Consider the following 13,107-nt stretch of genomic DNA (forward strand, 5'->3'; position numbering starts at 1 on the left):
CTATGATATTCATCTTTAAGTCTTTGGTCCAGTGGTGGAAGGGGAGTTCATGCTCAGTTAAAAAAGGCTAGAGAGATGAATTTTTAAAACTTATTTATTAAACAACTAGTATATGAGAATTGTCTATGTGCTAAAAGACAAAGATCTCATACCCGACCTCAAACAGCCTACATTAAATTGGTATGAAACTATACACATATGCATTGAGAATAGTTGTCAAGACAATTTAATAACAATTGCAAATTACAGCACAAAGTAAGTTGAAGCATGAGGTCAAATCAACAGAAGTTTAGGAGGAAGGAAAAGCATTTCAAGAAGAAAGTCTTTCTGAGATGAGCTGGATCTTAAAGGGTCTGAGAGGCCAAGATTAACAAATAAGAAGAGCTTTTCTAGGTAGGGAATGCAAGTGATGAGGATCTAGATCACAACAGAACTTTTGAAAAGGCCATGCCCAAGATAGGTAAGTATCAGAGCACTGCAGAGTAACTTTATGTAAATGTGAAATGAATTAGCTGCAATAGAAAAGAAGCATGTAATCACTGTCTTTGACAAGCACACAATCTGACTATGGGATTCAAAAACCAGAGCTATATTTTTGAAGAGAGAGAGAAGGAAGGAAACCTACAACTACCTGAAATCTGTCGTTCTTACTTCCCTGATAGTGGGGAATGATGGCACTGTGACTCTCCCAACTTTATGACCCAGCAGAATGTAGGGAATGGCTGTTCATCAGTGATACCAAGAGATCAGGGTGAGCATCTTTCTTACAAAAACAATGAATTTAACTCAAGTTTCTGGCTCTGTTTTGGAGAATGTCTTAACTAACTGAGCGAGCCAGAACTGAGTGCTTCTCTCCAGTGTGAGTTCGCTGGTGGTGATTGAAAGTGGAACGCTGACTAAAGGCTTTCCCACACTCAATACACTCGTAGGGCTTCTCTCCAGTGTGAACTCTCTGATGCACAGTGAGCTGTGAGCTGTCACTAAAAGCTTTCCCACAATCATTGCATTTATAGGGTTTCTCCCCAGTATGGGTTCTTTGATGAACCATAAGGCTAGAATTATGACTAAAGACCTTTCCACACTCATTACATTCATAAGGCTTCTCACCAGTGTGAATTCTCTGGTGTATAATGAGGTATGAGTTCTGATTGAAGGATTTTCCACACTCGTTGCATTTATAGGGCTTTTCACCTGTGTGAAGTCTCTGATGTCGAATAAGACATTTACTGAGACTGAATGCCTTACCACATTCATTACATTCAAAAGGTTTTTCTCCAGTATGAATTCGCTCATGATCAACAAGTTGAGAGATCTGACTAAAGGCTTTCCCACACTCACTGCATTTGTACGGTTTTTCCCCAGTGTGGAGACTCTGATGTCGAATAAGACATTTACTCCGACTGAAGGCCTTGCCACATTCATTACACTCATAAGGCTTTTCGCCAGTATGGATTCTCTGATGATCAGTAAGATTTCTATTAGAACAGAAAGCTTTCCCACATTCACCACACTTGTAAGGTTTCTTACCAGTATGAAGTACCTGATGTCGAACAAGATTTTTACTCCGACTAAAGGCAGCCCCACACTCAGTGCATTCATAAGGTTTCTCTCCAGTATGGGTTCTTTGATGGTCAAAGAGCTTGGAACTCTCGTTGAAAGCTTTTCCACAATCATTGCATTTATATGGTTTCTCGCCATTATGGAGTCTCTGGTGTTGAATAAGATGGGAGCTGTGTCGGTAAGTCTTTCCACACTCACTGCACTCATAGGGTTTTTCCCCTGTATGGGTTCTGAGATGAACTATGAGCTGAGAGGTCTGCCTGAAAGTCTTCCCACACTCATTACACTCATAGGGTTTCTCTCCAGTATGGATTCTCTGGTGCCCAATGAGATGTGAACTCCAATTAAAAGCTTTACCACATTCATCACACTGGTAAAATTTCTGTCCCTTGAGAACTCTCTGATGTTCTGTAGCACTAGAGGACAGATTTGGATCCTTATATTCATCACATCCATCTTTTGTGGATTTACCTTTATCCTTGTGTGTTAGTTTGAAGAAATCACTTTCCAGTCTGCTCCCTTCCTCATCTGAGGGTTGCCCTTCCAGCTTCTCTAAAGCACCTTCACAGACAGTTCGTGCCTCTGGTTCCCCAGAAACCACCCCACAGAGGCCTCCTGATGTCCCATCAGATGACCCCAGTCCTTTAGAAACTTCCTGCTTTGCAGGCAAATCCGGACACTCCATCCTAGTCTCATTTGCTGCCAAAAGAGAGAAGAAAACAACTTTTATTCATTTTGCATCCTATTAAAAAAACAGAACCATCAGGATCTACGTATCTGAAAAAACCTTCACATTAGGGGACACATTAAGAGGCGACACAGTAAGAACAGGACAAAAGTGGGAACTAGCTCAAGTTTTTCTTCATGGACAGAAAGATGAAGAGGGGAAGGACGATGGGGGGGGGGAAGGGAGTGGACAGAGCTCTGTCCTGATAGCTCTTAATTGCTCCAATTAATTACCCAATTCAAAAGAGCAATCAGGGGCACCTGAGTGGCTCAGTCGGTTAGGCATCTGACTCTTGGTATCGGTTCAGGTCGTGATCTTGCAGTCGTGGGATCGGGCCATGTGTTGGGCTCCATGCCGAGCAGAGACTGCTTGGGATGCTCTCTCCCTCTCTCTCTGCCCCTCCCCAACTTGCGTTCTCTCTCCCTCTCAAAATAAATAAATAAACTTAAAAGGAAAAAAAAAAAAAAAAGAGCAACTGGAGGGCAAGAGAACAGACTGTACAGACGGGTGATCTTACAGAAGTCACTTAGTAAAATGATGAACTCTAACATCCTTTCCAACCATGCCATTGTCTGCTTCCACGGTTCTCAGCAAAGATATTGAGGGGAGAGAGGAGTGGCAAATACCTCAAGTCAAATATGAGAAACAGTGTAGGCAAGCACAATTAGGAAAAAAACGGACCAAAAAAAGTGATTCTCACGTGTGAGGACAATGACAAGATTCAGAGAAGCCATGGGTTCAGAAAACCATGCAGGGGACAGCAGAGCTCTAAAAGTGGGGGTCCTCTAGTCCCTGGGGCACTGAACTGGTAGAAGGCAGTACTGCATTCCTACGAAAATTAAGAAAGGGATCGATAATTTGAAATATGACTCAAAATATGTCTTTGGTATCTTGGTCATCTGGAATCATAGGAAACTGAACAGTTCAATCTTTCCTTTGGAGTCTAGAAAAGATGGGAAGAAGCAGGCAATCAGTCACGGCTAAACACAAAAATGTTGGTTCCTTTTAATCACATCTTAAGCAGGGCCACAACCCATCATGGCATTTTAGCACATGGAAAGTTATAGATATCGGGCTCCTTGGCTCCTAAGCCCACCCACCCTCTTCAGATTTGGCTACTGTCCTAGACTTGCCATCCAGAGAACCTGCCTCCAAAACATCCCCCTCCAGGAAGCTGTCCCGCCTCCGTCGTTCCTGAAGGGGAAGCTGAGGCAGCCATGCTTTGTGCCTCATGACAACTGGTCTCATTACATCTCAGACCACGACTGACCAGGCCACCAGGTCCAAGGGTAGCTTCTCTGTACCTTACACATCAGCCTCTGCTGTGGTCAGGAGCAAAGTCTGCCCAAATAGAGATGATACTTAATGGCTGAACCACCCTTGGAGTCCCTCTCTAAGTAAATCTGCAACTGGAAATGGGGCAAAATAAAGAAAATAAAAACAAGTAGGAGCTCTAAGCTGAAATGAGGCAAGGAGAGAAGCCAAGCCATTAGGAGCCACGGCATGCAAAAAGTATGAGGGAACAGAAAGTCTAATCAAGAAGATGCCATGAGAGGACAAAAGGTTCGGAGTGAAGAAAATAGGTAGCCGTGGAAGGAGAAAACAGGTAAGCAGGGAGCAACTACCACATTCCCTGGCATAAAAATTATTTGCTGTTGCTGCTGAGGACCCTGTGCTGCTCTGGGTCAGGGCCCAGTTTCCATGGGCCCCATTTCCCAAAGGATGGTCTAGCTGGCAGGTTTGATCAGGGTTTCCATTCCTTCAGCCTTACTGAAGTAACACAACTCAGGACTTACAATAACATGAGTGGTTCCCTACTCCTTACAACTACAAATTCTAACCAAACCACCTAGCTCAATTAAAAATGAAATAAAGACACTGCTTATAATTAGAACGCTGAGTGATGGGTGCGTGACAGTTCATTACACTGTTCTCTGTACTTTGTCTTACGTTTGCAGCTTTTTGCAATAAAAACTTGAAAAAGAAGCACATAGCAAAGAAAACGTATAGAATGCAGACTACGTTACTGGGGAACAGAATCATTACCCAATGAGGCCACTCTGCGATAATTTTCCGGCATGAGGCTCCGGTACACGGCTCTCTGACTGAGTGCCGGACCTTTCCACTTCCTCTCGGTATAGTCCACAGACAGGAACTCGTACGCTGCAGAACCCTGGAATGACAAGCTTCTATTGCTCAGGGATATTCCCGGCCTGAAGGGCAGAGACATCAGGGTACCCAGAGCCCAGGGTGGGGCCCTGGTGGGCAAAGGGGTGCTGGAGGGAGAGAAGCTGGGATGAAACAGAGTTCATGAACTCAGCAGGCAGGACCCAGTTCCAGAGGGTGCGATCAGGCTGGGAAACCACAGGAGCACTTTCAGAATGGGCCAGGGCCCAGAGATGAGTGCTAGCTGTTCCTGCACCACACACTTGGGAACTCAGGGAAGACAGACTCAAGCTCACCTGGGGCCTGACCATCCGAAGCACAGTTGCTGCTGCCTGGTCTCCTGACTTCCCAGCTTGGGAAACGGCAGGCACCTGGGAAGCACACTGACCTGACGGAGGAAAGAAAGCTATGAGGACAGCCCTGCCTTGGCTCCAGTAAGGTCTGTGTCCCAGTGAGTGGATTCAAGAGAACCCAGGCGGCTCCACACACTGCCTCTCATCCCTCTTCCAGGCAGGCGTTTTTCTGAGGGTGCAGAGGGTCCTTGGTCAAACTGAGAGCTGGCCATTCCTCCCAGCCCTCACTCGCTTCAACCTCTCTGAAGGAAGCTATACTTCTGCCCGCTTTCTCTCCCCATGGCTTCCCTAGCATCAGCCCAGCCTGCTTTTCCTCTCACATCTCTGGCCCCTCGTTCTGGTTTCACTTCCTTCTCTTGCCTTCTCATTATGGACACTGGAGGCTCTCAGACCTCAGAGCATCTCTTTTTGCTCTGTCGGAGATCTCACCGACTATCAATGCTCTAACGCTGCTTTCGCAGTTCCTAGCTCTTTCCTAGACTCCTATCAGAAGCTTCCAGTTACCTACAGGACGTTTCCTTTGGGTCCTCACCTCATATGCAAAATCAAAAATGGATGTTCTGACCATCTTCCTTTCTACTTCCCAAGTTTGTCCATGATTCTAGACATTTCTTATTCTCTCTCTCTTTTCCTTAAACTCACATCTAATAAATATCCCCCTATTAACCTGCAGTGTCAATATGGTCTCTGATTGAGCCTCTTTTAGAAACTGAAAACTTGATAATAAAATTCATATGGAATACCAAGGAATTCTAGCATATCCCCCCCCAAAAAAAATTGGGAAAAAATTAGTTGAAGGACTCATAATTCCAATGTCAAGACTTACATTACAAAGAAGCAGTCATCAGAATGCTGAAATGCTGGCATAGGGATAGACACATAGATGATTATAATAGAATAAGAGTCCAGAAATTAACCAATACATCGAATATTACTTATTTTTCAGAAAGGTCACTAGAGCACTGAAAGGGGAAAGAACAGACTTTTCAACACATGATGCTGGAAAACTAGATGTTCATACAAAAAACAGTAAAATTGGACTCCTACTATGGAACATGTATGTAAATTATACGGACAGCAGGCCTCGGTTCCTCTTGTAAAGGGTCCCATAACTGAGTGCACCAAGTCACAAATGATGTTCATCGTCCCCTGAAACCATCCTCCATCTCCTGCGACCATTAAATACATTAAAGAAATCACTCCCTTCACTCCGAAGCCATCTCCTACTTGGTTATAAACCAATACCTATTCGCTATCTCCCAGACTCCGCCAATGCTGTCAAGACAGAGAAAAAAGAGTGACTAACCAGACGGAAAGAGCTCATGCCAGAAAGCAGGCTGCCATCCAGCTAACACACACAAAAAAACTACACTCCTGTTTCAGGGCATGAAGAGTCAGTCCAGTCAAGAACTACATTAGGGATCATGCATGCTGAGGAGTCAGCTAAAGTTCTGGCAGAGAAGTGAAGCTTTGATGTGGAAAAAACGGTGGAGAAAAAGAAGAAGTACTGGAGAAACAAAAGCAAAGGAAAAGGAGGGAAATGATAAAGTAAGTGGCTGAAGGCCTACAGACAGACCTGAAGACCAGCAACAACAAAAGAAGGCTGAGCCGAGCAAGAGGGACAGGCTCCAGCTGTGCTGAGCCCCAGCAGCAGAAACAACTGCTCAGAAGGCAGCTGAAAGTCAGAGGAAGAGGGACAGAGACTTTCCCCAACAAACCTGCAGAACAGACTGGAGAAGAGCAAGAAACCCAAGTAGGAAAGGACTAGAAAGCTTCTCACAGTGACCAGAAATCTGGCAGTGAGGCTAAAGAGAATGAACTTGAGCCCAGAGACAAATGTTCTGAAGGAAGGCACCCAGCAGGAAATAGAAATGGCAAGACCTATCTCAGGAAATGGAGATCCACAGCACAATTAGCACCAAAAATAAGCCTCCAAGCAGGCCTGTTCTAAAGCAGCTGCTACAGAAATGTCCAAAGAGGCCAGCGAAGTATCTGGACACAGGTGATGAGAAGGCTAACTGACAGGAAAAAGAGGGCGAAAGCCTAGGAACCTGGCGAGGGGTTCCAGGCCTTCAATCGGGGAGAAAGGGTTGGCCTAGCCTCTGCAACCATGAACATGGAGAAAGCTAAAGACCTCCAGGGCCTGTCAGACTCTGGAAAGACCCAGGGCACAGTAAAGACATGGGGGCCAGTGAGCTGAAGCTGCCCAGTTAAATTCAGGTTTCCTAATGCCTCAGGGTTTCTCCATGTCCCAACCAGCTTTTGAGAACAGAAATAAAACTTCACCCATCCCAGGCCTAGGAGGCAACCTGAGCTGATCGGGCCTCTTCTCCCAGAGCTTCATACCTTAGGCCCAGTCTCAATCCTGCAATGAAAATGGCTTTGTAAAAACAGGGGAAATCCCAAACAATTATCTGGGCATTTTTCAGGGACAGTTTCCTTTTTTGTCATTTTGCTTCTTCAGCTCATACATGACGTATTTTGTTTTCTTTTAAAATCCTCATTTATGGGGCACGTGGGTGGCTCAGTCGGTTGGTTAAGTGCCGGACTTCGGCTCGGGTCATGATCTCACAGTTCGTGCATTTCAGCCCCGCGCCCCGCGTCGGGCTCTGTGCTGACAGCTCAGAGCCTGAAGCCTGCTTCAGATTCTTTGTCTCCCTCTCTCTCCCTCTGCCCCTTCTCAGTTCACACTCTGTCTCTCTCTCTCAAAAATAAATAAATGTTAACAAAATTTTTTTTAATCCTCATTTAGCAGTCTCTTATTCCCGTGTTTTTCCTACCAGTGTGAGGGTACATATGCTTTATTTTATACGCTGATAAGGAAACAAGAAAGACTGCTTCCAGTACATAACTAGAGTGTTAACAGTATACTTGAACCCGTACATCAGTTAAGAAGTGAGCTCAAACCTAGCGCCCAAAACTTGGTTTCTCAGTATCATTCTCCAATAAACCGTGAACATGGAGAAAGGAACTAGGGATCTTTGGAGAAGTGGTGGTCTCGGGGGCTGGGGAAGGGAAGATACAACAAACACAATTAATGTATGGGGCCAGAAAGTCAGGGAAAGACACCAAAAAGGATGTGGACACTTTACGGGGAAGCAGGAGCCACTGCAAAGAGCCCCCAAGGGCCAAAGCTGGAATAATTTAAGCAACGAAATAAGTACCATTAGCACCGCATCATAGCCCAAAGGATATGTATCCAACATCACACAGATACAAGTAATTGAAGAAATAAAACAAAGGGAAAGAAGGCACAACTCTTCCTCAGGAAATATTCCAATTATTATCTGGAGAAGGAATAACAGAAATCAAAGTCACCACTAGACCATTACAGTGATAAGATCCACCAAGAAGGCTAATTAGTGGGTGAACAGTAAAGAAAAGCAGGATATTGCCATGCAAGTTCTCAAAGTATCTTCCCCCAAATAATCACTAGTTACAAAGGGAAAGCCAGTATCTTTACAATGGTGACACATGGAAGACACCACTAGGTCAAAATCAGTATTGACAGTAATAACACATACCAACATCATCCTCAATTGAAGCAGGAAAAAACATCTGACAAAACCAAAGTGAGAGTCATTCTAAAAATACCCATACAACATACTTGAAAAGTGTCAACGTCGTGAAAAACAAGGAAAGATGGAGAGACTGTCACAAGAAGACAGGGCAACTACATGGAATGGTGGAATGAGGGATTCTAGATCGGATCCTGGAACAGAAAAAGGTCACTAGTGAGAAACTGCTGGACTCTGTAATTAAAGTCAGCAGTTTAATGAATAGCATTGTACACTGTAAATTTCTGAAGTTTGAGGACTTGTACTATGGTTATGCAAGATATTAACTCTAGGCAAACTGACCAAAGAATATAAGGGAACTCGGTACGGTTTCTGCAACCCTCTCTAAGTCCACAACTATTCAAAAGAAAAAGGGTTTGTTTGTTTGTTTGTTTGTTTTAAATATATACTTATTTTTGAGAGGGGGGCAGAGAGAGAGAGGGAGACACAGAATCGGAAGCAGGCTCCAGGCTCTGAGATGTCAGCACAGAGCCTGACATGGGGCTCGAACTCACGGACCTTGTGATCGTGACCTGAGCCAAAGTTGGACGCTTAACCATTTAGGCCACCCAGGCGCCTCAAGAAAACGGTCTCGGAATGGAAGAACTGTTATCACTTTTTTCTGATGTATTTCTATCTTAGATTTAAAAAAAAAAAAAACCGTGGCAATCAAAGATATTAAATATTGTTATTCTTATCTCCAATTTAGAGTCATTCTTTTATTAACAGTATTTACTGGGCACCAGCTATGCCCCAGGCACTAAGGACTACATAACGAATAAGGATACCAAAAACAAAACACCACAAGAAACCAAAACAAATAAACAAAAAACACCACCGCCTTGCAGAGCTTACAGGAAGACAGAAAATGAAGAAAACACATGGCATGTTAGATAGGCATGTCTGGTCCGACACACTGTAATAAAACAAGGAAGGAGGGTAAGAGGTTTAAGATCAGGCAGAAGTTTAAGCTCAAAAATCCAATCTTGTACAGCATCTCATGATTCACCTGGGGAGTTCTTTCAGAGCGTTTCTGATACAAAAATCCTGAAGACTGACAAATAAGGTAAGTTACGGTTACTATACGTTATGTATTTCTACTCCCAAGCAACTCCGACATCACAGAATGCCCTTGCACTGATACTTCCTGGACACGAGGAGCCTCGGAAAACTTCAAGGGGCAGACTTAGTATTTGTGATGCTGTTGTCAGTTTCCTTTCTAAGTATATACTGAGGGTTTATCTTCCAAACATTCCCATCATTTCGACCTACAGTAAGGACTACATTTTGAACCAAAATTTGTCTGCCTTTCTTCAGCATCAACACGACAGGTAAGAGCACCCCCATTCATCAAACCCTCAACACACACACACATACACACACGTGTAAGCAGATGCAAGTTCTCCGAAATCCCTTCATCAAATTATGACTAAAACCACTCACTGACATTTCCTTGCAAATAATGTACTAATACTAATGCGTTTTCACTTCTGCACTACATACAGCTCGAAACAGGGTGGTGTTCTTTCCTGGCCACCACTTGTAACTTAGAAGGGGACCGACCATTCTCTGACTTCTTAGGCCTATGCAAGTCAGAGACAGTACGGTGGTTTTAAGAGCTGTACCTTATCTTTAAAAAACACTTTTTGCTGAAAATAAAATCTTTAAAAATGTATATTGAAAAAATTAAAACTCCCTTTTATATGCTACACTTCCATTTTGAAAAGAGGCAGTCACCCTAATACACAAGATTCTGCTATTTTCCTGCACAAGCGTCACTTTGTGAGCATTACAGCTTTGTGTAGTGTGTACTAACTACGGAAAATAAACTGCAACGAAAACGTTTCCTTTTAATTATCCTCACAGAAATATGTCTCGGTGGCGTCCTAACTAACGCTAGCACCAATTTTGACCGCTATGTGAACAAATGCATTCCGCCTGTTGAAGGTATCATCATTTTCAAAACGCAAGGGTATGAATGTACTTAATGCCGCTCAATTTTGCCACACTTGAAAATGGTTAAAGTGGTCGATTTTATTGTACCCTATGGTAAGTATTATGTAAATTTTAGCACAATACTTTTGCATCCCAATAATACTAAGTTTTTAAAGGCCACAGTACGATCCCATTTCGAAAGGCACACGCACCCGTGTATGAATGTGCATAATTGTGAGCAAATTTTAAAATGTCAGGAAGCATCCAGACGAAACTATTTGCGGACTGCGGTTATTCTCACTTTTCTGGCTCCCACCCGCGTCATCTAATTGTCCCTAATGAGTACGCTTTGTTTGCATAATTGGGAGAAAGGATAAAGCAGAGAAGCCATTACTCCCAACTCTCTGCCCGGGGCTGCAAAGCGCTTCCAGCTACACTCCTCACCGCAGCGGGGACCGGATCCCCGCCCGGCCAGACCGCCCGCCCCGGGCGCCGCCTCCAGGCCGGGCCTCAGTCAGCACTCCCGACCCCTGACTCTCACCCCGGGAGGGGCCGAGCGTCCCTGCCGCCCTCCCGAGCCGTGCACCTTCACTGCCGGTCGCCACCCCCACCCCCGCCTCCGCCTCCCCCGTGTCCCGCCCGGCGGCTCACCTCCCCAGGTCCCCGACAGCCAGTCCTCCAGCCACACCACCCGCCCAGAACCCGTGGCCCAGAGACCAGCTCTCCGTCGGCCCAGGTCGCGCAGGCGCGCCGCCTCCCCGCGTCTCGGCGGCCGCTCTAGGAAGCTGGGAGGGCCAACGTCTCGCCTTCTCCCTGGCGCCAGCGCGGTGCTCAGCTGCCTGTGAGCCGCCTGACCTGTCCTCAGCAACCCTGTCTTCCCCTCTGAGCGCCTGCCCTCCACTCTCTTTATCAGATATGCCATTGGCAAATGTCTTCTCCCATTTCTGCAGTCTGCCTTTTAGTTTTGCTGATTGTTTGCTTCATTGTGCAGAAGCTTTTTATCTTGATGAGGTCCCAATAGTTCATGTTTGTTTTTGTTTCCCTTGCCTCTGGAGATGTGTCAAGTAAGAAGTTTCTATGGTTGGGGTCAAAGAGGTTGCTGCTTGTGTGTTTGGTCTTTTCACTGCAGCCCTCTATCCTATCTCTTTAGTTCCATCTGCATTTATAGGAAGAATATGGGTGGCATGGCTCTGAGCTTGGATCCCAGAGGCAGGCGGAAGGAGGTTGTGGACATGGTTGTAAGGAGGGTTATAAAGACTGAAGTGCAAGTTTCCAAAGAAAACTAAAGACCTTGTCTGAGAGAGGGCATTACCGGTGAAATAGGGATGATCCGAAATATGAAGGTTAAGCGTTTTCTCAAAGATCAACAACAGCAAGCAAAGATGAGGTCAAATCTTACACCAGAAAGTCAGAACTGACTGGTTCCTGGACTATAACCTGAAGAGACTTTGTGGCATTATAGCTTGAGAAGCAGACACAAAACAGTATAAAGTTTAATCTGTACATATGGTTCCTGGGCATCTGGTTCCTGGACCTGCTTTGAAAGCATAAGCAGAACTATAGTTATATCATTGCATTATTAATTTAGCTCCATGTTTCGTTTGGTTCTCCACCTAATTACCTCTTAACCTCCTGCACAGTCATTAACTTTGCCCTTTTCACTTCTACTCCTTGTTTACCTACTGATTTATTCTGACATACCTGACATACCAGGTCACATATGTCACCTCATTGTTCAGAAGAACACATACCTCCAGATTATTTCAAGGCATCCCCGCTCAAGGCTTCAAGGAACCCCTCACCCTCCTCACATGTATTCACCTCCTTCCCCAAACATATGTAAGCTATCCCTAGGCTCAACAGGGTGAGGCAGCTTTGGGAATGATCCTCTGCCTTCTCATTGGGTTGCCCTTCTGATAATAGTTTTCTTTGCTTCAAAACTGATGTCTCAAACATTGTCTTACTAGGTATTGATTGGGTGCATAGCAAAATTTGAGTTCAGTAACAGTTATAGCAATTATGGTTTTTACCATTTTTATCTTACCTTTTTCTTAAGAATCCATATACCAATTGGTAAATAGCTACCCTGACCCTCCCTCACCCAACTGCGGGCCTCCTGAATCATTTACATGATCCAACAACTAAAGGGTTAATGCCATCAAGGGTCCTTCAGACTTACTTTCATCCACTCAGGCTGGTACAAATTGTTAATATTCTAAATATCACCCCTGTTGCGACCGGCGCAACAAACACCGAGATCAGGGTCCTGAGGGTAGAGGAATGTAAGAAAAAAAAAAGAGAAGAGAAGCCAGTTTGGGAACAGGAGGGTCCCCTGGGCTGATGGCCCAAGTGACAGCTTTATTGTTGCTGTACACAATCTTTTATATCAAGACTCTTATGGATCAGGTCATTCTAAGAATATACAGGTTTCACATGATCGCTGCCAACCAAAACATTTAGTTCTGTGTACCTTGTGAACTTTCTAAATGGGTCACAATAAGACCTTGTTGATAGATTGCTAGCAAAACACAGTTCCCATGTTTGTTTCCATTTGACCCGGGGTAGAAAAAGGGGGGTAACATTACTGCCAACACCCACAGACCACAGGCTTCAGGAATTAGATTTCTCAGCCTTGACAAGGCTTTCGTATGCCTTTGTAAGTGGGGGAATGGGAGGGGGAACCACCAGGTTGGCTGAGTCAACAGGGAGCCATTGCTCGACCCGGTCTCAGCCTAGCACCGGGTCCAGCCTCTCCCACACCCCAGAGGGGAATAGAGACCTAAGTAGCCCTTTCAGTTCTGTCTGTGGA

At 44.8% G+C, this 13,107-nt stretch overlaps 2 protein-coding genes across 5 annotated transcripts in view; both read right to left on the reverse strand.

Moving 5' to 3' along the window:
• ZNF445 (zinc finger protein 445) overlaps positions 1-11,029 on the reverse strand; it is an 84,127-nt gene extending 73,098 nt beyond the window's left edge. Inside the window, exon 1 of the mRNA XM_045037988.1 lies at positions 10,950-11,029. The gene's annotated coding sequence lies outside the window, so the exon portion shown is untranslated. The remainder of the gene's footprint in view (positions 1-10,949) is intronic.
• On the reverse strand, positions 77-11,220 carry ZNF852 (zinc finger protein 852). Of its 4 annotated transcripts, XM_023260827.2 has the most exons (4): positions 10,950-11,220; positions 4,750-4,841; positions 4,334-4,460; positions 77-2,259 (listed from the first exon to the last, which is right to left on the reverse strand). In XM_023260827.2, exons 1-4 carry the CDS (start codon positions 11,218-11,220, stop codon positions 818-820), a joined length of 1,932 nt encoding a protein of 643 aa, XP_023116595.2. In that variant the 3' UTR covers positions 77-817. The 4 variants fall into 4 exon arrangements, with proteins under 4 accessions (XP_023116595.2, XP_044893925.1, XP_023116594.2 ...); XM_045037990.1 differs by lacking the exon at positions 4,334-4,460 and having other exon boundaries at positions 10,950-10,988; XM_023260826.2 differs by lacking the exons at positions 4,334-4,460; positions 4,750-4,841.
• Positions 11,221-13,107: the final 1,887 nt, after the last annotated feature.

The sequence above is a fragment of the Felis catus genome, chromosome C2 (genome assembly GCF_018350175.1).
Source record: "Felis catus isolate Fca126 chromosome C2, F.catus_Fca126_mat1.0, whole genome shotgun sequence".
In the NCBI taxonomy this organism is placed as follows: Eukaryota; Metazoa; Chordata; class Mammalia; order Carnivora; family Felidae; genus Felis; species Felis catus.